The sequence below is a fragment of the Cryptomeria japonica genome, chromosome 7 (assembly GCF_030272615.1).
Source record: "Cryptomeria japonica chromosome 7, Sugi_1.0, whole genome shotgun sequence".
Lineage (NCBI taxonomy): Eukaryota > Viridiplantae > Streptophyta > Pinopsida > Cupressales > Cupressaceae > Cryptomeria > Cryptomeria japonica.
The window spans coordinates 605,113,397-605,138,319 of NC_081411.1; the positions used below are offsets into that span (position 1 = coordinate 605,113,397).

Sequence of the window (24,923 nt, forward strand, 5' to 3'; positions counted from 1 at the left end):
TGCATTGATGACATGTTTCCTTTGTGAAGCTAAAGCCAGTAATTCATATGATTTCAAGGCACTAACAGTCAAATAAAAGATTCTGTCAGGAGGTTTGAGCTTGCCAAATAGCATGTCCTTAGCATTTAATACTCAGATGATATGAATATATCTTTGATACTTGCACATGTCTATAGTATTTAAATAGGTATATATATGATTAATTATTACACCTTTCTAGCTGTTGTTCTGTATGATGAAAATGAGGGGAAGGCATTCCTTGTAGCTGCTTCAACAGATTGGTCTTAGCACTCTGGGCATATTTTAAAGTATGTTTGTTGCATTATTCTATTGTCTTTGTATTGGGTCATATACATCTGATGCAACTCTTCTGAAGTTCAAGACAAGATATTGTATGTCAAATTCAAGAAAAATGAAATATATATATCCAAGTGGTTAAATGTGTGACAAATTACAATTTTCAGCCATGATATCAAATTCCATGGAGTTTACTCAAATCCTGGTACAACACAGGCTATAGTATCAATTGCAAATGAATCCAACAGTAAGCCTTTGGCGTCTGTTTATTATTAGTAAAAATTTAATGAACATTGTACTTGGCTCCTTGGGAAAGTTTACTTTTGTATGTGGAATTTTTTTTTAATAACTTTTCATCAACAATATTTAGCTTTGCCATTATCAATGAAAGTATTAACAGAAGGTGAATTTTGATGCATCTATTGTAGCTCTGAATTTGCTCTTCGGTCATATTTATACATTGTTTTGCACGCACTGATAGCTGCTCCAGCCTCATGGTGGTTTGGTATGGGACAAGGAAAGGTAGTACCCTCCTTTGAAGTAGGCAGAAATCCAGTTTGTCATAGATGTTTCAGGCTTCATTACATAGAATTATTTGAACGATATGATAATTTGACTCTTGTGGTTGCCGCTAGGTAGCGGTATTCTACCTGGTGAGGCTGTTCCTTGGTTTTGCATCTGCAGTTTCAGATACAGCTCTTGTAGTAGCTGTATCTTCAAAATATGGCCGAAGGCTGGCGATCACCACTCTTTTCTTACTTGCTTTTTCAAGTGGATGCTTTATAGCTAGTACAAGTAAGTACTATTTTTTGCTTTTGCTTCTAAAAAATGATTTCTGATGGCAAAATAATGGTATCATACATTTTATATTTGGTATCTGAATCCTAATCCATTTCATTTGTATAGGTTTCTTGCCAAGTACATTTTCAATGTATGCAATTACCCTCTCATCCGCTGCACTTCTCCTTGATAGGCCTGCCACATCTGTTTCAGTGGCAGCTGTTGGTGTTCTTCTTGGTTGGCCATTCTCTATTCTTACAGCAGGTCCTCTGGTTGTCTATGCTTTAGCCATTGGAAGTTTTAAAAGAGTTTTTCTGGCTGGAGTAACAACCTCCATTTGTATGATGGTAAGCATTGCTTTTGATTTCTGAAGACCATATCTGTAATTTTCAATTTTGAATTGTTGGTTGTAGATTTCTATATATTTGGTTAGACTAAAAAGTCACTTCACCATATTTTGAAGTGGATTTTATATCTAGTAAAAGCTGATATGCCTATTTTATTGCAACCATGTAAACAGATGCTGTCTATTTTGACCGATTATTACTATTATGGAAGGTGGACATCATCAGTGCTCAATCTGCTAGTGTATAATGTTGTGGGAGGAGGTGAAAGTCATTTGTATGGGGTAGAAGGACCATTGTTTTATTTGAGAAATGGCTTCAACAATTTCAACTTTGCACTTCTTTTGGCATTGCTCTTCCTGCCAGTTTTAATGATGACCATGCCAGTTTTAATGATGACAACGAAACGAGACTACAAACCATTAGTTGTTGTGGTATCTCCAACGTACTTATGGTTGATATTTATGTCTCTGCAGCCTCATAAAGAAGAAAGGTACTATCTCTTTTGTTTTACAAGAACTCCTTTTGACATTAGCTGAAATATTTCTAGTAGCATGTCAAAATTGTTTTAAGATTGTGTTAGATACTTCCACTGACTCAACCAAGTTTCAATTCATGGAAAGTACACCATAAAAACAGTACCACTTTGATGCTTCGCTTTTGGCATTATGTGCGTGCTGTTCACTGATTCAATGCCTTGTTTGCTTGTGTGTTGAGACAATACCTTGAAGCAATTGTGAGTAGATCTAACTTAGTGACATTTAGAAATTTGTGCTAATTAGCTGGGAAGCAAGAATGCCAGTATGAATGTGAGGAAACCCGTTTAACTAAAACTTAAGGTCACTAAGTACATTTGCATAAAATAATCAATTTATGTAGCAAACCTGTAATCTATATTCTTGCTTGAGTTAATGAATCTTTAAAATGATTTATGTATATCTCTTACTTTCACCATCTTTGTGTTATGAAGACTGTTTTCAAATTTTGACCATATGATGCCTGAATGAGCATTTCTTTTCCATCTAGTCGTACATATTGACACTCTGTTCATACCAGTGACACACAGTCGGAGGAGTACAATGTCATAAGTTATGTCATCGATAGACAAATATACACATTGCTTATGCAAGACAATTAGGGAGAAGTAGATGACTTATTTGGCAGATAATTGAAGGAGCTTACAAGATAATTCTAACCGAGAAGTTGCTTTCTAGTCACCTATCAGGGTGCAATTGATAATGCTTACTTTTTTTTAAATCTTGTATGTATGCTAGAAAGAGATTAACTTTATTTAGTGGCAATATTTCCTTTCTGGAAGTATCATTTATTGCAACACATTCATAGAAAATCTTTCTGCTTCATAAAGTTATCTGATTAAGTGTAAGCTATAATTAACTGCATCACATTTTAATTGCCTCAAATGAGATATTTGACTCAGATACCCAGGTATATAAAAATGCATCATAAGTGGATCAAATGATTGAATCCAAGTTCATTTAAAATCTTTTTTCTTTGTGGAGCATATTAATAAAATCATTGTCAGCACAAAATTGGCTGTTGATTTTGCCTCTGAGTGTTTCTTTCAGCCATCAGAATGTATAAGTTTTCTGGTTGCTGATTCTTACTAATTTGACAAATCAGAATTGGGTACAGTATGCTGCTGGTATGGTACAATTTTTCTGGGCAGGGTGCATTCTTTGTATGTCCATACAAAAAACATATAAGAATCATAAATATAATACATATTTCCAGCCTAAAAAGCATACTATCTTAACATACTATATTGCCAACCCAGATATGTATGGTTTTTTTGCTGATCTGGTAACATAGGTTTCTTATCATTATTGCATGTTAATTTGTTGGATTTCAAAGTCCGGGCTCTAGGCAAACATGATCTTCAGCGGAGGGATCAGGATGTTGGTATGAAGCACAATACAGTAGATTAGATAGTAATCTACCATGTGAAAATGAAATTAAATAGAATATAAACATGAAAAATATAAAAACCATTACACATACATGTCAGACAAAAAGAATATGCTCTCCTATTTACCATGAATGTGTATACTACACAAGTACAATGAACTGGAAGACTAAGAATGGGAATTCCATTGATCAGAGACTAAGGATGGGAGCATTAGCTGATGAGTAGTAGAGGAAGGCTTTTTCTATGTACAGTTGTGGGAAAGATCAGTTACGAAGACGTTAGGTTTTGTGACTGTTGATGTTTGACAGTTTGTCTTTATTGATGTACACGTGTTATTTTAGCTTCCAGGCGTAAGGTGGTGTCCTGCTGCACAAGAGTACACAAAGACAGCATGTTTGTGGCATGCTGATACTGAACTGGGATGCAACAGTCAGTAGGGTCTAGCATTGGTAGAGGTATATTCATACAGCTTATCACCATGCATACACTATAAGCTACCAAATGAGAAAGACATATCATATTCAATATTTCCCCTTACACGAATAATATAGGAAAAGTGGACATTCTTGCACATGAGGTCAATCATTACCCTTACTCTTTTTAGCATAGGTCTTGATCCAACATCTCTAATTTGTTATGACTTTTATTATTGTTTTTTCCCATGTGTTAAATAATACTTCAACAAAGCCAAGAGGGAGTTCTTTTTCAGCAAGATGCCATGTTACATGTAACTACAAAGGAAAACCTCATTGGTACTTCGTGATATCCATCAAATTATGATCCAAGGAAGGAAAGTGTAAGCAAGCAAGGCAGGGCCAAACAAACATGATAGGAAAAGTTGGCTGTGAAATTGGAAAACACTTGTCATGGCTGATTGGCTAGGCCAAACTACTCTAGCCCATATCGATAGAATTTGCAATGTACAAGCTTGAATCCAAATCTGAAGTATGAACATGTTAGTGTTTCATTTGTCCCTTTAAGGACAGCACAAAATGAAATAGTGTGCAAGGGTAGGAAGTTGAGTTCACTTGGTATTTGAACAAGTCTTACAAAACCTACCTTAAAGTGACATTTAAAATTTTAACTCAACTTAAAGTGCCTTAAAGCCTTTGTTTCATAAACATTGTGCCCCAAGCTAATTCGAGTGAGCTCGATAGGATTTCATTTAATAAAAAAAAGACTTACGTTAATAAATCTACCTTTAAGTGAGACTTAAAACCCTCTTTAGACCTAAAGTGCCTCAAAATTCATCATTTCATAAAACAAAACGCATAAGCATATGCTATAATTCCAACTACCATTTTTCATTTCTTGGGTTCACTAATTTCTTTTTTTTGGTGTTAAAGGATTGCAAATTTGTAAAGTGTGTTTGCCAAGTGTTATGGGAAAATACTAGCTTGCACCAAAGAAATTTATCAATCAAAGGTAAGTTTATTTTGAGATTTTTTTATAGTTTTCTAGTTTTTAAAAGAATGTTTTGATTTTCTTTTTAAGTTGTTAATCAAGTTTATCTTAAACGTTTTGTAGGGTTGTATTATTTATTTATTTTTATTTTTATTTTCATAAGTTAATGTACCTGAGGGTTACATTTTCATTTTTTGTTAATAATTTGAATCCATATAGAATGGTAGCTAGTTCCAGTTTGGTGGGTTTAGGAACAAATAGGTCGTTAAAATTTGATTAAGCATCACTTTATGGCAATTTGTTACAATGATTGAACAACTTTTGGGAGGTGAGAGTTTTCTTTGGCATTGTACTCAATGCCACAATGATTATAAGCAAAATTGTATGGTTGAGTGAATTCTCATCTACGTGCTTTGATCACCCATGGAATTAGAGTTTATCAAGGGCTGAACATAAAGGGGTTGCCAAAGGAGCAAATTCTCCCATATCAAAGAGCAAAAAATGGATATTGTATGTAATGTCCCCTTTTTTTAGGTGACATGAGATGAGCAGGGGGTTGACCTACCATTTGAGTTCCCGTAGGTCAATGACATGGTTAGGGGACTCATTCTGAGGGTCACGGAGCTTTGTAGGGGTTCTGTGAGTCGTTTCGGACCTTCAGACGAGGTCTCCTATTTTTTAGGGAGAACTAGCAGTTGACTGAATGACCACCTGGGGACCAAGGAGTAGAGCAGGATCCTTTTGAGCAGTTATAGGTGTTTGGAGAGAGCTTCCTACTTTTTAGGGAGATTCCCTACTTTTTAGGAGGTTGTGGCAGTTTCCATATTGGAACTGACAGTGGTGGATAGAGACTCAGTGAGGATATTCAGTGTTTGGGATTTGGTGTTTTGGTAGTAGTAGACCAGTTTGGAGCAGTTCCTTAATTTTAGGAGGTAGTTCCTACATTTGTGGAGGCTATTCCTACTATTTAGGAGGATGACAGTATCCAGGGTTGGGTTTCCATGAGACTATTCCTTGGTTTCAGTTTCAAAAGATTTGGGTATGTTTCCTAGTTTCTAGGAGCATCCCTAGATTTTAGGGATAAGACTACCAGTGGATCCATGATTTCTGACTTCAGTCATAGACAGGTGGCAGGTTCCGTTTCAGGCTTTTGGAGTCATTTGAGCCTTCTGCAGCTATTTGGGTTATATTTTTAATATATTTAAATATTTCCTAAGTTAGCGTTTAATTAATTAAATAAGGCTATGTTTATAGCCATTTTGGAGTAATAAGGGGTTTTTGGCTTCATCTGGATGCATATGCCCATGTGTTATAGCTCGTTGGAAAGGTCTTGAACTTTTCTAAATGTTTCCCATTTGTCAGGGACCCTTTTGATGAACCAAAATCTTTTATATTAAAAAAGTGGCGTTTTCTCTATACTTGGCGACTAAAAAATGAGAAATAAGACTTTATAAGCCTAAGCGCACTTTTCATACACTTTTAGGGTTCGAGCTAGAGGGAAGGAGTTATAAGGAGATGGTAACCTAATTATCAACATCTTTTACACATTTTCATCTTTGATTTGGAGAATTTGCTCTGGAGAGCGATTCAACATCTGGGACGAAAACCCCAGGGTCTTGCCTGTCTGGGACGTAGCCCCTAGCACAGTGGTTATTTGGTTCTTGCATTAAGTTTTCAGTGCCTTAGAGTTGGTACAACATCTTTTCTGGAGGATTCAGTGGACAGAGTTAGGGTTCAGTGTGGAGATTGGGGTTTCCAGCTTGGCATCACCTAACAGCCGTACGGCTGTACTTTGCAGCCATTTCTCTTCCCACCTGGAGCTATGTAAGAGCTTTGGACGTTTGTTGCAGCCTCCTTATTTATTACAGTATTCACTCTTCATCCAGGTTGGACTCATTGCTTATTATAATCTTCCTGGAATTGTTTGAAATCACTATCTGGATAATTATTTGATTTAAATAATCAGAAATCTTCTTGGTACGATTCTGATTTGGTTGTGTATGAACAATTATTTCCAGTACTCTTTTCATGTACTTGTTCTTCAATTATTACTTGTTGAAAAACTATCAAAACATAAAAAGAATTCAACCTTCTGCAACTTTTGTCTATTTCTGGAAGATTATAGTAATAAACAGGAAATTCAATTAAAAATAATTAAAAGATTTACAGCAGATCAGCGAAAGGATCCATCAGGGATCTTTCAGTGGTATCAGAGCCTAATCCTGCCAGCCTGTGGGGTGGTAATTGCATTCACTTGGTGTGATTGGATTTGGTTTTCAGTTGGACAGTAAAAAGAATCATCATGACAGGGTTATGTAAAAATAAACAAGCAAGGAGGGAATTTGATCAAACACCTTCAAAGAGTTCAAGACACTCTAGAGGTACAACTACATCTAAAAGTACAAGGAGGAGCCCCCCTGTTAAAGCATTCAATGATAATACAGTCATGAGCAACTATCATAAGTATTGCTCCCTTCCAAAAAAGGTACAAGAAATGTTTACTTTCACCAAATTTATGGGTATTCCAAATGAAGCTAAAGATGCTATGAATTCATATCAGCTACAAAGAAAAGGAGAAGAACTGATTGACTCATCCATAAATGAGGTTTGTAAAAATCTCTTTGAGGAATTTGATGAACGTGCTACAATGGATGAAGTGGTACCTATGAATGCTGAAAACATGTCACAAAGGTATGGCAACCATTCTGATTTTTATAACAGCAGTCCTTCATATGAAAACAATGATGATTCACAGATCATGGCACATGAGGAGGAAGTTGTAGGAGGGATTCCTACAGTTGGCACGCAATAAATGAGTGTTAAACAAGAAGGATGCAAGGGGATAACAAGCCATAGCAGCCCTGACTTTTATAACAGTAGTGAGTCATTCTCTTCTTTTCATGTTGTTGGTGCTTCTAATTATTGGGAAATGAGTCATGAAAATTCTATTATGGTGGGTACACATGAATCATGCTTTGATCATGATAAGTCACATGGTATATCTCATGCTAGGACTGGGTTTAGACACTTTGGAGCAGCTGATATAACTCAGTCCCAAGTGATGAATGATGCTTGGCTAGAAAGGGCAAAGCAAACCAAGCTATTGGCTCAACAAGCCAAGATCAATCTTCAATGCGTTCGTGTTGTTCACCATTCATCTAATGATGAGAGACATGAGTTGCCTAATTCAGAATTTCCAGTTGAGGTATTTGATCATTCTCCAAGAGATGATAGTGGTTTGATTGATGACTCTTTTAGTGGGCCAGCCACTCGAGAGTTGTTTGTGTGGAGAAGTGTTGGCATGCATACTTCATTTCTGAGTTTGTCACCTATTCCACTTGATATGGAAGCGATATCTTTGTTGGTTGGTGACTTCATTTTCTTCGATTCCTTGAGGAATAGTGAATGTCCTAGGTGGAATCATGTGGCATATCCTGACATTTTATTGTCTACAATAGTTTACCAACAATCTAGGAGTGTTCGGAGGTATACCTTTGGGATAGAGATAGAGTGTGGGGTGATTTTTGTTGATTGCCATTGGTTTGATGACAAATTTGATACCATCTATGTTGCTGATCAGAGTTATGACAACGAGGGTTGGTGGCCACTTGTTTTGGTTATATGGCATATGGGGGTTCATTTTCACATTGTTTTGATATTCTACATGTTTATATGGTTACTTCACAGTGAACATTTGACATTCTCCTACTTCATCTCCTACAACAGAATCTATATTTTGGTTTGGGATCCGGGTATTGATTTGCTTGGTAAATTATTTTACATGGATTCCCATACGTTACTTCATGGTTTGTGGTATTCAGGCATGTTTATATCAGAGTGGCGCAACGGTTGGGTGAAGCAACGTTTATCAGATTGATATGGGATCCAGTGAATTCGTTTTCAGCGTGTAGGTGCAGATTGCTTGAGGACAAGCAATCTTTGGGAAGGGAAGATTTGTAATGTCCCCTTTTTTTAGGTGACATGAGATGAGCAGGGGGTTGATCTACCATTCGAGTTCCCGTAGGTCAACGACATGGTTAGGGGACTCATTCTGAGGGTCATGGAGCTTTCCAAGGGTTCTGTGAGCCGTTTTGGACCTTCAGACGAGGTCTCCTATTTTTTAGGGAGAACTGGCAATTGACTGAATGACCACCTGGGGGACCAAGGAGTAGAGCAGGATCCTTTTGAGCAGTTACAGGTGTTTGGAGAGAGCTTTCTACTTTTTAGGAGGTTGTGGCAGTTTCCATAGTGGAGCTGATAGTGGTGGATGGAGACTCAGTGAGGATATTCAGTGTTTGGGATTTGGTGTTTTGGCAGTAGTAGACCAGTTTGGAGCAGTTCCTTAATTTTAGGAGGCAGTTCCTACATTTGTGGAGGCTATTCCTACTATTTAGGAGGTTATGACAGTATCCAGGGTTGGGTTTCCATGAGACTATTCCTTGGTTTCAGTTTCAAAAGATTTGGGTATGTTTCCTAGTTTCTAGGAGCATCCCTAGATTTTAGGGATAAGACTGCCAGTGGATCCATGATTTCTGACTTCAGTCACAGACAGGTGGCAGGTTCCGTTTCAGGCTTTTGGAGTCATTTGAGCCTTCTGCAGCCATTTGGGTTATATTTTTAATATATTTAAATATTTCCTAAGTTAGCGTTTAATTAATTAAATAAGGCTATGTTTATAGCCATTTTGAAGTAATAAGGGGTTTTTGGCTTCATCTGGATGCATATGCCCATGTGTTATAGCTCGTTGGAAAGGTCTTGAACTTTTCTAAATGTTTCCCATTTGTCAGGGACCCTTTTGATGAACGGAATTCTTTTATATTAAAAAAGTGGCGTTTTCTCTATACTTGGCGACTAAAAAATGAGAAATAAGACTTTATAAGCCTAAGCACACTTTTCATACACTTTTAGGGTTCGAGCTAGAGGGAAGGAGTTATAAGGAGATGGTAACCTAATTATCAAGCATCTTTTACACATTTTCATCTTTGATTTGGAGAATTTGCTCTGGAGAGCGATTCAGCATCTGGGACGAAAACCCCAGGGTCTTACCTGTCTGGGACGTAGCCCCCAGCACAGTGGTTATTTGGTTCTTGCATTCAGTTTTCAGTGCCTTAGAGTTGGTACGACATCTTTTCTGGAGGATTCAGTGGACAAAGTTAGGGTTTAGCGTGGAGATTGGGGTTTCTAGCTTGGCATCACCTAACAACCGTACGACTGTACTTTGCAGCCATTTCTCTTCCCCACCTGGAGCTATGTAAGAGCTTTGGACGTTTGCGGCAGCCTCCTTATTTATTACAGTATTCACTCTTCATCCAGGTTGGACTCATTGCTTATTGTGTACGATTCTGATTTGGCTGTGTATGAACAATTATTTCCAGTACTCTTTTCATGTACTTGTTCTTCAATTATTACTTGCTGAAAAACTATCAAAACATAAAAAGAATTCAACCTTCTGCAACTTCTGTCTATTTTTGGAAGATTATAGTAATAAACAGGAAATTCAATTAAAAATAATTAAAAGACTTACAGCAGATCAGCGAAAGGATCCATCAGGGATCTTTCATTATAAGTGAGCAAAATTAAGATCTCATCCTTTAGCAAAGAAAGGATAGTGCAAGCCACCTATGAGACATCTCCAATAGTGGTTGTCGCTTGTCCCACATCTTTTCTTTGCAACACCATCTTTCTTAAAGACAATCACTCTCTTTCCCACAAAAGAAGCTCATTGGATAAGGCATTTCAAAATGAGGCGATGAACATTGCAAATGAATCATCGCATTTATATCATGGGCTCTCTTTCAAACTAGTGAGATCACTATTGCGGTGCAAAATAGTGATTACAATTTGTCAAACACCTTTAGGTTACATAGGTGTCGGTATGAGAAAGTGTGTGCCATCTTATTGGCAAAAGAAAAACATTTTGTAGTTATCATTACAATCAAGGATACATGGGCTGAAACAAGAGTGTCCATTGTTTCTTATGATTGGAAAGATTCAAAAAACAATATTTAATAATTTCAATTAATGTCATTGCAATTTGCCTTATAGGAGCATTTTGAAGGTGGTTGATTGTGAGGGGCAAATGAAGGATACAAACTTCATTGTCAAAATACATATAGAGTTGATAGAGATTATGTGTGCTAATAATATTGCCAAAGTCATAATGGACAATGCTAAAAATTGGATAACATATGAAGGTGGTATATCGATTGAGATAACGTATGAAGGTGGTTTATCGATTGAGATAACGTATGACAAAATTATTTGGATATCATGTACCATCCACTCCCTCGACTTGGTGATGAAGAATAATAGCATAGAGTTAGAGGGTGAAAGAAATACACATCAAGGGTGAGTAGATTTAAATGTTTATGACAAACCATCATATGTCACAAGGCAATATTCAACTCATTAAAATCAAAGTTGTTGAAGGTAAATTTATAAAATTTCAATATTCTTTCTAAATTATCTTAAGTTTGTAATAAAACTTTAATTATAGATTTATATTACATCTATGTTTTGAAATTTAAAATTTAAAATTGTTAGTTTTAAGACTATGTCAAGTTGTTGAGACTTGATTCACATCACATACAATCATCTTCAATTGACTTGTGAAGGTGCAAGAAACATTGAATGCCATGGTCATTAGCAACCCTTGGAGTCTATGGAGGTAGGCAAGTTCATAGAGGGCCCAAAAGATAAATCATTTATCTTGGAGGAAGATTTGTGGGCTCATGTGGATTATATCATTAGTTTCACTGAGTCCATCATGAGTATGGTCAGGGTTATTGATACAATTTAGTTGTGTTAAGGAGAAATATAGGATGACATGGACTCTACAATGGAAAACTTGAAGGTCATACTTATAATAGTAGCAAAGAAGAATGAGTTGACAGAAGCATTTTTCTAAAGGGTAAAAAGAATCATTGTTGATCATTGCAACAAGATGACCACACTTTTGTATATATTTGCATTTGCATTGTGTCTCACGTATCATAGCACATAGATTTTTTCTTTGCCTAGGAGAGTGGCGCCATATATAGACATTGAAGTTGCTAAAGCTACAAGACTGCATTTCAAAAAATCTTCTGAAATGTAGATGTGGAGGATGTTGTTGCGAGTTTGGCAGCTTCATCTTGTCAAAGAATCATAGTGTTAGCACTCTTTGAGACAACTAAAAGAAGGATGCTTATATGTAGTGGCCATACATGGACAAACTTCTATTTTCCATTAATCTCTTAAAATCAAAATTTTGTTACAGGTAAACTTTTTTAATTTCTTAAGATTCTTACTAATTTTTTGCAGCTATATATTTTATTTATGGTTACAATTGTTGTATTGACTTTGTCGTCAATTTGAACAAGTTGCAAGTTCTTTGGCTGAGCTGAACTAGTACATACATAGCAGCAAAAATCTTTTTGGAGAAGATTGATAGTATAATATTATAAACTATCTCTTTTTAATTAGGAAGATTAATAGTATCCCCTACAATTTATTAATTAGTAATACGATTTTTAAACTCGTAAGGATGCTTGAAAATACTCATTTTACCATATTCAAGTTTAATTATGAACCAAAATGAGTTTAGACTGTATAATCCTAAGTTTATGCTGAAACCAAAACAAGCATGGATTAATACCCATATTACCAAGTACTTGTGTTTTGGGTTGGGTACACATATCAGTATGGTAGGGTCTTGGTTCAATACTTGTTTGCTCCCAGGCACACCAAGGGTAGCGCTTAAGAGCTTGAATGAACTTGGGTGTCGAGGCTGTACCTTGGGTGTACTCGGGATGAATCCAACTGTACCTAGGTGTACCTGTGGCCTTGGATGCCAAAAAAATCACCTTTTTCAACAAAAAAAACATTTATTTTTCTTGCACTCTCCTCAATGCATTGTTTCACCCTTAAACAAAATTATTTTTTGTCAAACACAAAGCACCAAGAAGAGCATTTTCTTTCTCCAAGTTGCCATCATTGGGTTTTGAAGGTTGCTTCATTTTTTTCCGAAGGGGAGGGCTATAGGGGAGTAAGACCTATACCAAAATGTTAAGAATCACTACGCAAGGAAGATTTAGCCATTAAAGGTAAGTAAATATTTCATTTTTTCAAGTTTTTTTAGAAAAAAATTTAGTTATTTTTTAACAAATTTAAATTTTTTATTTTGAACTTTTTATGCATAATAAGGGGTTATAACGTTAGGTTTGTTAATGGGCCTTGATGGGTTGAACCATCTAATGGAGTGAATGAAAAGAGGTAAGGAAACAATCGAACAAGGGATGGGTCAAAATAAATTTTGATGGGGCCTCCAAAGGCAACCTAGGGCCATTAGGGGTTGGATGTATTGCCTAAGACTAGTATGGTAACACTCTAGCATGGAGCACACAAAGGCTCGAAGAGGGGATAGATAATGAGGCAGAAGCTCCAAAAGGAAGTATAGTCTTCTGTGAAGCCTATGGCAACTCATTTGTTAAAATTTCCTCTTGGAATATATATGTGTCCATAAGGACTCCTTCTGGTGCCATATCCTTTTGGTTTTCAGATGATGTTTGGATCATCCTCACAAAATGAGGAGGCTGTTGTGGAGCATTGAACGACATTTCTGGTTCATCATGAATAACATTGGTATTTGCCGGGGCATTGAGTACTTTGTTTACTGTCTTTTGTGGAGGGATCCCTGGGGCAACAATCTCAGTTAGACTACCCAAAAGTATTTCTCGAATCTCGGGAACTTTCATCAACTCAATCAAGGGCAAACTGACCTTTATCCTTTTAAATTCCTCGAGCAGAATTGAACTTAATCTTTTGAACTCTTCTTTGGGATGATCTTTTGTTTGTGCCTGAACTGGTTTGGGCTGGGAAATTGTTGGTCGCCTTTGCTCAATTGGTGATGCAGTAGTTGATCTTGTCCCATTGGATAGGATGCTTTGTGGGCAGTACTCGGGAGAATCTCTAGGAAGAGTTGGCGTATTGGTAGCATTGGGATTTGGTGGGGTCTAGAAATTATTTGGAGGAATGGATGTGGTTAAGGGCTCATTATAACGAGTATTCCTCTGGTATACCATAGGTTGGTTTCCAGACATCTATTAGAATGTTTGTACTTCTCTAGTTCCTTCTACCAAGACACTATTGTATAATGTGGGGAAACTGTAGCCATTATTTGTGGATGGCTGGTTTGACACGACTTGAATTTCTGGTTCAACTTGATATTGTGGTGTCTCCACTAGGCCATCTGCAGATGCGGGCGGGAATCTTTGATTGGGCTGGTATGACGAGCACTCTTGGGGTGGAAACTTGACATTCTCAATGACTAAGGCCTGATTATACCTTGAAACGGGAACCAATTCATATCCTGTCGCTGGAGAATCTTATGCTTCTGAATTCCTTTTCTCACTTCGAAAGATGTCTGCTGCTACTTGAAACTCGTGGCAATGCAGCTGAGAATGTTGATCTGTATTATTTAATTTGCACCATCCTGATAGGGCAGCTTCAGCAAGGAACACATTATCTGCAGTGTTGTTGTTAGGCCCGGTGTTCCATGTCTTCTTTTGGAAGCCTTGATTATTGTTCTGGAAACCATAATTATTCCCTTGATAATTTTAGTTATCTCTTTGGAAACTTGTACCATCTCTTTGGAAATTGTTAAATTTGTCTAAGTCCTAAGATTGTGAACAATCCAAGTGTAACTCCCTTTGTGTATTACTAGCATATCACAACGCCCATTGAGCTTATCCACACGTCAAGACCTGAAAAAAGAAACCTTGGAATTGCCATATGATCTTCTCGCAATCTTAGCATAAGCGGTGATTTTTCAAGCGAGGATAGAGTGCCTTTGGACATTTTATTCTGAGTTTGGTGAATGATAAAACACACACCAACAAGAGGGCAAAAATCAGGTAATCCCAAAAGGGGACATTACAATCTAATTATAGATAAGTAAAATAAAGTTTATGACTGTGGGAATGAAAAGTATAGAGAAGAGAGAATCTTTCGCGATAATTTCATCGTCTCTATCAAGGATGATAGTGTGGTGTGCAGATGTTTGCAACATGTGTTGTAGTCTTGTACAGATTGCAAAACCTAGAATGCAATGAAGATCCAACTTTGTGCTTTGGCGAACCTGCAAAACCTAGAAGTTAGAAACACAACAACAAATACGTGATAATAGAGATAAATAGATACAAGCAAACCTCTATTCATTCAAGTGCTTCCAATAAACCTACACATATAAGGAAAAGGAAAAATGTTTGGGTCTGTTTGGAGACTTGCCTCAATCAAGTCCTTCTTTTGTTGTTTCCACTTCCACAACAACCATACAGATAGATAGATCAAAGGACTAATAAACAAAATGATGAATGTTTTATAGACAAGGAATGTGATAAATCCCAGAATGCTCAAAGACACAGGACAAGTAGATATTACTATGAAGGCTTGAGGAAGCCAAGAGAGCTGTGAATATTGTTTCGAGAGACTGTTCTAGCAAGCTGTAGAGAGCTGTGCAAGCTAGAGAGCAAGAGAGAGCTAAAAGAGCCAAGAGAGAACTAGAGAACATTCAAGAGAGATCGCATGTAGTGAAAATATGGATTTAAAAATGAGAAAAGAGCAGGAAAGAAAGGGGCATTGAGCCATTATGAAACATCTTGAGCCATTTTCACCGACCTGGGTAGGTGACAAATGGCAAATGCTCAAAAAAAGACCTTTGAATTTAAAATGTTTTTGGACACTAGTGCAGTGCATGAACATCCGTGCTATGTGCTAATGTCAAGACAAGTCACACTAAAAAATGATGGGAGGTAAGATAAACACACAATCAAGGCCAAAACTAATGCAAGAAGGTAGCTGTTGAAAAGTGACCCTTAGCATCTTGAGAGGGAAAAGGTTGATGCAAGGGCTGAAATGAGCCTACACAAATGCTGGGGAATATATATATATATATATAGAATAGAGAGAGAGAGAAAGAGAGAGAGAGAGTCCAAAGTTTTTTTTTTGCCATATTGATGAACTCATACCTGGGCCTAAACCAACAACTGAGGCATAAAGTAAAATGTTTCTTCAAATTGGAATGGGAACGTCCCTTGTAATTGAAATCTAATTTAAATTCCTAGAACTCTAACTTAGGAGATGACTTATAACTTTTTACAGTATAAACAAAATATTCTTCTTCTGTGTTTTTGGCATGTAAATGTAAACAAATAAAAAAGTACCCTATTTTTTCATTCAGTTATGAGCACAAGATTGCTATAACACTTAGATGCACAAGTGAGATATTCTGTATTTTATGATCAACGTTAATGATTTACCTATGACATCACAAACACATACACTACTCACATCTTTTGGCTAAGCAACAAACACCAAAAAGCATGTGGAGCCAATAATTTAATTGGAATTTAACAGAAGATCTTATGGGTTAAATAATTGAGAGTTGTGTACACAAACACTAACGTTCAAATCAACAAAAAATTGCAATACATAGCCTTAAGTAGCTATAAATCTATATTCAATTCACAATCTCTAACACACTAATACAAGCTAACATGCTCTTAGTTTGAACAATAATCCAGTGTCAAGGAGGCATAAATTACTATTGGTTAAAAATTAAGTGCATAAAATACTTTTTAGATAAGTTTTTACAAAGATTTGCATGCTCTTTCAATTAATTAGTTGCATAAAGATAATTACAAAAATAAATAACCAAAATATATTGCATGAAAACCAAGCAATCTCTAAAAACCAAAACACTTAAATAAATTGTTTTAAAATAAGAAATCTAGAAATAGGTTGCTTCTAATAATAGTGGTTCTAGATTTAAATAGCTGTTCTAAAACATTGATTGGTTCCTGTAAAGCGGAAAATCGCGATCGAACCCTAGTTGTTCTCCCCTCTTCCAACTCCGAGGAGAGAGAAGGGAGGTTCGCTAGGATTCGATGGTTTTCACTTAGGGGAGAGACTTTACATTCAAAAGAGGGGTTGAAACCCACAAGATCCAATCCCACGCAATGCAAGATTGGATGCTAAATGTGTTTCAAGGGTTAAGACAGCAAGGCTACCCTCTTTTGTAAAGAATGTTGATAGAAGAATTAAGCTAAGCATGCATAGAAAGTGATAAAGATTCGCTTATAAACTGAGATAGGAATACAGTATGAAGCTGCGGACCTGGAATTAGCAGTAAAATGTCGATACGGCGCTGTCCTGCAAATTTGAGCCAAAGTTGTCGGGACGATGGCGCCCGGCGCCACGGTCCTCCGAAAAATCCGCGAAACGAAGGGGGATCTGTTCGTCTCAGCACAAGGATTCCAGATCTTCAATTTCAGCCGCGTACCTGCAACCTACACACAGAAAAGCGAAGACGATTGGGGGGTTAGGGATTAGGGGTTTGCCTTTAGGTCAAACCCCGGTTTTGGAATTAACCAAGAAATGAGCAAGTGCTGTAAATGTAAATGACTGTAAAATAAGTACTAATACCTTGTTCTAAGGATGTTTGTATCCTTATGTGCGAAGGTTTAGATGTTGTATGTTGTATGTTGTAGCATGTAGTATGTGATCTCCTCTTCAACGGTTGAATCCTTGTCTTGAATGCAACACTTAGCCTTGAATGGAGACTTGAAATGATCAATTGCTTGAAAGAATGCTTGAATGCTTGAATGCTTGAATATAATTTCCACGCTTTGTACACATATCCCCCTCATCTCCAAATGAGAGAGAAAAATGTAGTTTATATACTTGTCAATTAGGGCTGATAGACTGATTTTCCCGACCTTAGGCCGACCAGGAAAGTTAATTTCCAATTTGCAAACAAAAAGACCCGAGACCCCTTAGGAGACCGGGCCCAAAATAGGACCCAGGGACCAGGGCGCTGGGCGCTCTGGTCCCACCTCCCGGGACAGCAGGGTGCAAGGAGGTTCAGGCCAAGGTGCTTGAAAAATGCAGTTTTCAGTGTCGTGAGCAAGTTTCAGGGTCTCCATTCAGGTTGCGTGTTGCGTCGCCATCGTGAAGACCGAAATGCAGTCGAAATTGCAAGTGTCGCAATTTTAGGACGCTACATTTAGCCCCCACTTTAGCGGGAGTATGTATGCTCATACTTCCGGTAAAGTACAAGGAAACAATATTGAAAGACTTTCACCACGTCGAGGAGGCAAGATACACCAAGCCCCCAGTGGACTAAGGATCTTACGACTTCGATTGACAAAGTAAAAGGGAAGATCACGAGGGAGAGCCATGACTGTCAGTAGTAAGATTCCCTCACTATGAGTCATGCAAGAAAGATATCAAAAATTTTCAAGGCAAGGCTAAATTTGCCAAGAAATTTTCAAGTATCTTGAAAAGATATGAACGGGATGTATGCCCCCCTACGTTAAAGCGATCGCACACGCCTCACCGGGGGTGATTGTTTTAACGTAGTGATACACATAAGAAATGAGAAAGGAGCACGTTATCGCAAGGATTTAGCCCCCAAGTGTGAGATAAGCCCAAGGATAATAGACACAAAACACAAAGCACAAGGTGACTTCGCTTTCCTCGGGGTCAGTATGCTGTATGATAATTCATGTATATATATCATATGTATGTATGCATAATTGTTCTTCATTCCCCAATCAAGGAAGGTCACCTAGAAGAAGGGAACACATGTGTCTTTTGAGTCAACATGAGAGAGATCGAGAGATCTCAATACTTTGCATCGTCCTCAAGTAAACAACACTAAGGACAACAAATAGAAGAATGAGAATAACATATAGAAGAAGTAACGAAAGAGAGGAGGAAAGAATCTGCTATGCTAATGAAACTAGTCTAGCACGTCATCTACCCCCCGATCTTGCTGATCAATGTTTCGGGAAGGCAGGGAACACGCTAGAGGAGGAACATCCAACACAGCAGATGGAGCTATCACAAGATCCAAACACGAGCTATGTTCATGTTCCGAGCCACATTGTTCTTGTCTAGGAGCTAGGATAAGTGCTTTAGAAAATTCATTAGATAAATGGTTATCAACATCAACAAGTTCATATTCACTATCAGAAGCAAGAGGAGTAACATTTTCATCATGAATAACATTTTCATCCATATCATCATCAAGATTTATAAAAATAGGATCTTTAACTCGCACAGGATCAAGACCATCATGCATCTTATGTTTAGGAGATTTAGGCTCAATGTCCGGCTGAGGAGAAAATGGAATAATGCTTGTTGAAGGTGTTTTTGGAGATTGCAAAGTTTGAGCTCTAAGACGACGCTTTCGCCGGCGTTCACGTGCAGAACGATTTCGTCTAGTCTTAGTGGGAAGTGGAGAAGATTGAGGAGGAGGAATGTTCTCATCCTTAGCACTTGGGTGTTTAGGTTGTGGTCTCTTAGGTTGGATAATAGGAGAAGAAGAAGGTCTCTTCTCTCTATAAAAAGGAGGAGGAGGAACTGCTCCATATAAAGGAGGAATTTTTGGTTTAGGGAGAAGACCAAGTCCATCATGACGAGGAGGTATAGGTCTACTCTTAGGAAGTTTATTAGGTATAGACATAGTCACATCCATAGGGATGGGTTGAGAATCTTCTTGAGGAAAGACATTAGTTTTATCTTTCAAAGGAAGAACTTCCTTCTCAAGAATGATAGGAATATCAAGTTTAGGTGCTCTAGGTTCACTTAGAGATAGGATCATATCTGTTTTCCACTTTTGATAAGATTTGAAAAGATGATCACTTCGCGGAGGAAGAGATTGGAATTGTTTAGGCCAAAAGTAATCAATAGGAACACTAGAGGTTCTTTCAGCTGGTTTAAAGAGACTATGATTGACAGTAACAACTTCACCATTATGGGGAAATTTCAAACACTTATGAATAGGAGAAGCAATAGCTTTCATGGAAGATAGCCAAGGATAGCCAAGCTTCACACGAAATTGTTCGGAAGATGGAATAATAGCAAAGTTCACATCAAGAGATTTGTTATGGACCTCAATAGGCAATGTAATAGAACCAATTGCAGGAGAAGAAAATGCATCAAATAGTTTCACAATCACATCTGTTTTGTCATATATCACTTGATTCAATTGCAAAGTAAAAAGAAATTCTTCAGTAATAACATTAACCATGCATGAAGGATCAATAAGCACTCCACGGCAAGGTGTATTCTTAACTTTTGCAACTATGTATAAAGGACCATCAGGTGCCCTAATGGTTTCACTGGAATCAAATGTGATGGAAGGTTCTTTAGGGATTTCTTGCTGCTCTACAAAGTTAATCACATTCGGAGTCATAGACACAAGACCATCAGATGAGAGAGAGGAATCATTAGCCTCAATTGCATTAGAGGTATGAGAAGGCAATGGATCAATGAAAATCTGAAGATTTTGGTTAGGAGGAGCTACAGATGTGTTGCCTTTATCATTCACTCCAGAAACAGAAATAGTATTATTATCAATCAAATCTTGAATTTTACCCTTTAAAGAAAAACATTTTTCAGTATCATGCCCAGGATGACGATGAAATTGACAAAAAGATTTGTTATCAAAGTAGGGTGAATTAATCTTTGCAGGATCTATTTGTCTTATAGGAGGAAGAGTAAGCACATTTTGTTCCAATAACTTATTCATAATACTATGCAATGATTCATTCAAAGGAGTATACTTTCTTTCTTTCTTGAAAAATTTAGAAATAGGAGGCACACCTGATGCTGCATTCACATTGTTGTTGATGATGTTTTCATTGAATTTGATGGGATCTCTGTTCGGTTTAAACTTCCCAAATGGTTGTTGACTGCTATCACCCTTATCACTCGGAGCCATAGGATGTGATTGTTCCATTTGACTCACAGTCAGTTGATAATTGTGAAGAGTGGCACACAACTGTTGGAAAGAAGTAAACTCAGAAAACAGAAGTTTGTCTCGAATATCTTTTTGTAAATTAGAAATAAAGATTCTTTGAATATCATTGTCAGGCACTGGAAAAGAAATTTGAGCATACAAATGCTTATATCTACCAATGAAATCAGTCACTTTTTCTTTAACACCTTGTTTACAATGCATTAAATCAATCAAAGTAACTTTAGGACTTATATTGTTTTGAAATTGTTGAATGAAAGCATTTTCAAGTTGTTCGAAAGAAGTAATAGAATAAGAAGGCAACGAGCAATACCATTGTAGGGCTTTGTCTCTTAATGTTCTAGTGAATAGTTTTGCAAGCAACCTTTGGTCATAAGCAAAATCGGTACATATTGTTTGAAAAGTCTTAACATGTGTTAGAGGATCTCCTTTACCATTATAAAGTTCCAAATGCGGGATTTCAACATGTTTAGGAGGGATAGCTCGAACAATGTCAAGAGAAAGTGGGCTCGCAACATCAAATGTGGGCACACTAAACTTAGATTGATTCATAGAGGCAATCTGTTGCTGTAAAGAAGAGACAGTTTGTGCAAGATTGTTAATGGTCGCTTCAGTCGAAGAGTTCATATTGGATGTGTTAGATTGAGATGGAGGTGTTATGTTATTGAAAGAAGGTAAAGAGTAAGGTGGTGGACCCTATGATAGTCAGTCATAGGAGATGATTGGACAAGAGGAACACTACAAGGAGGGATGGAATGGTTGAATAAATTGCCCCCTTGCATCATGTTCATTTGTGGAGATATAATAGGGACACTCATTGAAGGAATGAATGAAGAAGTCGGATTGAATGAAGGAAGAGGGTTAATTGAAGAAGAAGGGTTGCCCCCATGACTAGTAATCACGGGAGGAATGTCTTGTATAGAAGTAGCCATGATGTTTGATGTAAAGGTAGGTATACTAGCAATAGGAGTTGTCAAAGGAATAGAATGATTGACTTGAGTAGGAGGTTGTGTATAACCTAAATTTTCAGCACAACTCTTCATAGGCATCACATTCGAATCCACAATGTGTGCAATACCACGCAAAATATCAATTCCATTCTTATCACTTTGAAGCATAGGTTTTAGACCCTCAATTAAAGGAAGAGCTTGACTATCAGGGTATTCTTGAGACATCCATTGTCGAAAATCGTCAAATTGGTTATCCAATTTCGAAAGTTGTTCTTCAGAAACCTCATGGAGAGCTTCTTCATCATTAGGAGGATTAGAGGAATTACCCATGTCCTCGTTAAAAAGGCTATTCAAATTAGGTTCCATCTCCTCAGTAGTTAAACCTTGGAAAAACTTAATTCTACGGCTTCGTCTAACGGGAATAGTGTAAGTAGGGCTTATTGTTGTAAAACTCATGCACTAGAAAGAGAGAGAAGATTTTGAATTTAGAGGTAGCAATTTTCAGTAAAATCAGCCAATCTTCTGGATTTAAGCTGTTAAATGCAATCACAACAGTCTCCGAAATTTCGGAAAAAATGTCCGAGACCGTGGCGCCCGGAGTGCAACACGGTCCTTGCAACTTTTTTCGAAATTTGCAGGGATGAAAGTTATGATGATTTTAGAGCTAATCTGAAAAAATTGAGTGATTTTACGATCTGTAGATAGGCCAAATTAAAGTTGTAATCTCAAAATTGAACCCTATCAAGATTGTCGAAAAATGCAAAAATTTGAATTTTGAAAAAGAGAGGGAAACTGAAATTTTGAATTTTGTGATTTTAGAGGGAATATCCAGAGCAATGCAAATTTTGAAATTTGAAAATTGACTCAATTTCACGCAAAATTCAATTTTGAAAGCGGAAATCAAAGTTGTTGTAATTAAGCACTTAATTTCAAGAGTCACAAAATGCAAGAATTTGAATAAAGCACTGAAATTTTTAATGAATGATAACACACTTTTCAGATTTAGGACAGTAAGAACACAATTTTGACACAATTTCAATTTCAATGATTTTTAAATGTTTAGAAGCCTTAATCCAAGCAATCACAAGACCAACTTTGACTGTTATTTTGAAGGTGTTAAAATTGATAAAATTAGCCAAAATTCTGGATTTTAGCAGGAAAATACAGTAAGATCTCGCTCCCGAAATTTCGGGAAAAATGTCGGGGACGATGGCGCTCGGCGCCACGGTCCTCGCAACTTTTTTCCAAATTTTCAGGGATGAAAGATATTGTGATTTTATTGCGGAATCCAAAGTTACAGCGGATTTGGAGATGTTTTGATCAGTGAAATTGTCGGACAAAGGTTGAATCAAGAGGGTTTCAAAAATTAGGGTTTTGACATTTAACCACTTAATTTTCAGAATTAAAGCACAAATATGAATTAAAAATTTGTAATAGAAGGGCAGATCTGAAACAGGCATTAACATTTAGACATTTCGCAGGTTCAATTACTAAAAAGAAAATTTAGGGTTTTTATGCAATCACCTCTAAAATTTTGCAAAAGATCAAACATGGAAATGTAATCAATTTTTTCAGATCTAAGCATGAAAAATCAGAAAGGATGTTCACGTCGGGTTCACCAAAATGTAAAGCGGAAAATCGCGATCGAACCCTAGTTGTTCTCCCCTCTTCCAACTCCGAGGAGAGAGAAGGGAGGTTCGCTAGGATTCGATGGTTTTCACTTAGGGGAGAGACTTTACATTCAAAAGAGGGGTTGAAACCCACAAGATCCAATCCCACGCAATGCAAGATTGGATGCTAAATGTGTTTCAAGGGTTAAGACAGCAAGGCTACCCTCTTTTGTAAAGAATGTTGATAGAAGAATTAAGCTAAGCATGCATAGAAAGTGATAAAGATTCGCTTATAAACTGAGATAGGAATACAGTATGAAGCTGCGGACCTGGAATTAGCAGTAAAATGTCGATACGGCGCTGTCCTGCAAATTTGAGCCAAAGTTGTCGGGACGATGGCGCCCGGCGCCACGGTCCTCCGAAAAATCCGCGAAACGAAGGGGGATCTGTTCGTCTCAGCACAAGGATTCCAGATCTTCAATTTCAGCCGCGTACCTGCAACCTACACACAGAAAAGCGAAGACGATTGGGGGGTTAGGGATTAGGGGTTTGCCTTTAGGTCAAACCCCGGTTTTGGAATTAACCAAGAAATGAGCAAGTGCTGTAAATGTAAATGACTGTAAAATAAGTACTAATACCTTGTTCTAAGGATGTTTGTATCCTTATGTGCGAAGGTTTAGATGTTGTATGTTGTATGTTGTAGCATGTAGTATGTGATCTCCTCTTCAACGGTTGAATCCTTGTCTTGAATGCAACACTTAGCCTTGAATGGAGACTTGAAATGATCAATTGCTTGAAAGAATGCTTGAATGCTTGAATGCTTGAATATAATTTCCACGCTTTGTACACATATCCCCCTCATCTCCAAATGAGAGAGAAAAATGTAGTTTATATACTTGTCAATTAGGGCTGATAGACTGATTTTCCCGACCTTAGGCCGACCAGGAAAGTTAATTTCCAATTTGCAAACAAAAAGACCCGAGACCCCTTAGGAGACCGGGCCCAAAATAGGACCCAGGGACCAGGGCGCTGGGCGCTCTGGTCCCACCTCCCGGGACAGCAGGGTGCAAGGAGGTTCAGGCCAAGGTGCTTGAAAAATGCAGTTTTCAGTGTCGTGAGCAAATTTCAGGGTCTCCATTCAGGTTGCGTGTTGCGTCGCCATCGTGAAGACCGAAATGCAGTTGAAATTGCAAGTGTCGCAATTTTAGGACGCTACAGTTCCCTTGATGATTTTTGAAACATCAAATGATAATTTTTTTGCCCTTTAAATGAAGAACTTTTCCCCTTCTAGATTTATAAATTTGATGCAAAACTCAGGTCACACTGCTTTGAATTTTGTTGCCAAAAAATGTTTGTGGTGGATCATAAAAACCATAGACCTTTTTTCCATCTAAAACAAAATCAATGCATTGTGTTAGGCTAAAAACTTGCAAGGATGTACAAGACAAATTATATTAAAAACATTTCTATTATCTCAAGAACTTAGATCATCGTTTTCATTATGTGAAGAAACATCTTTTCTTCCCGCAAGAATGATGCCTCTACTTTTGTAGTGTTTTTGCACTCCCTTGTTCTTTTTTTGAAGTTTAGTCCAAATTTGAAACTTTGGGTGTCACATGTCACTTTTCAAACTTTTTTCAAACTTTTTAGACCAAAATTGCACTTTTCGACCTCCTTAACCACTTTCCACTCTTTGGTCATTTGGTACAAATCATTCAATTTTGGCACTTTGACACTCCTCAATGATGAAGAAATTTTTGGGATCCCTTTGTATGGTCATGCAGTTTGGACTCTTGCTACTTTTTGACA

General features: G+C 37.3%; 1 protein-coding gene across 1 annotated transcript in view; it reads left to right on the forward strand.

Annotated features, from left to right (window-relative positions):
* Nucleotides 1-24,923, forward strand: part of LOC131043311 (dol-P-Man:Man(6)GlcNAc(2)-PP-Dol alpha-1,2-mannosyltransferase) — a 44,167-nt gene that overhangs the window by 14,491 nt on the left and 4,753 nt on the right. Inside the window, exons 2-5 of the mRNA XM_057976509.2 lie at nucleotides 726-819; nucleotides 933-1,092; nucleotides 1,204-1,424; nucleotides 1,598-1,914. Of these exons, the coding sequence (XP_057832492.2) occupies nucleotides 726-819; nucleotides 933-1,092; nucleotides 1,204-1,424; nucleotides 1,598-1,914 (792 nt within the window). The remainder of the gene's footprint in view (nucleotides 1-725; nucleotides 820-932; nucleotides 1,093-1,203; nucleotides 1,425-1,597; nucleotides 1,915-24,923) is intronic.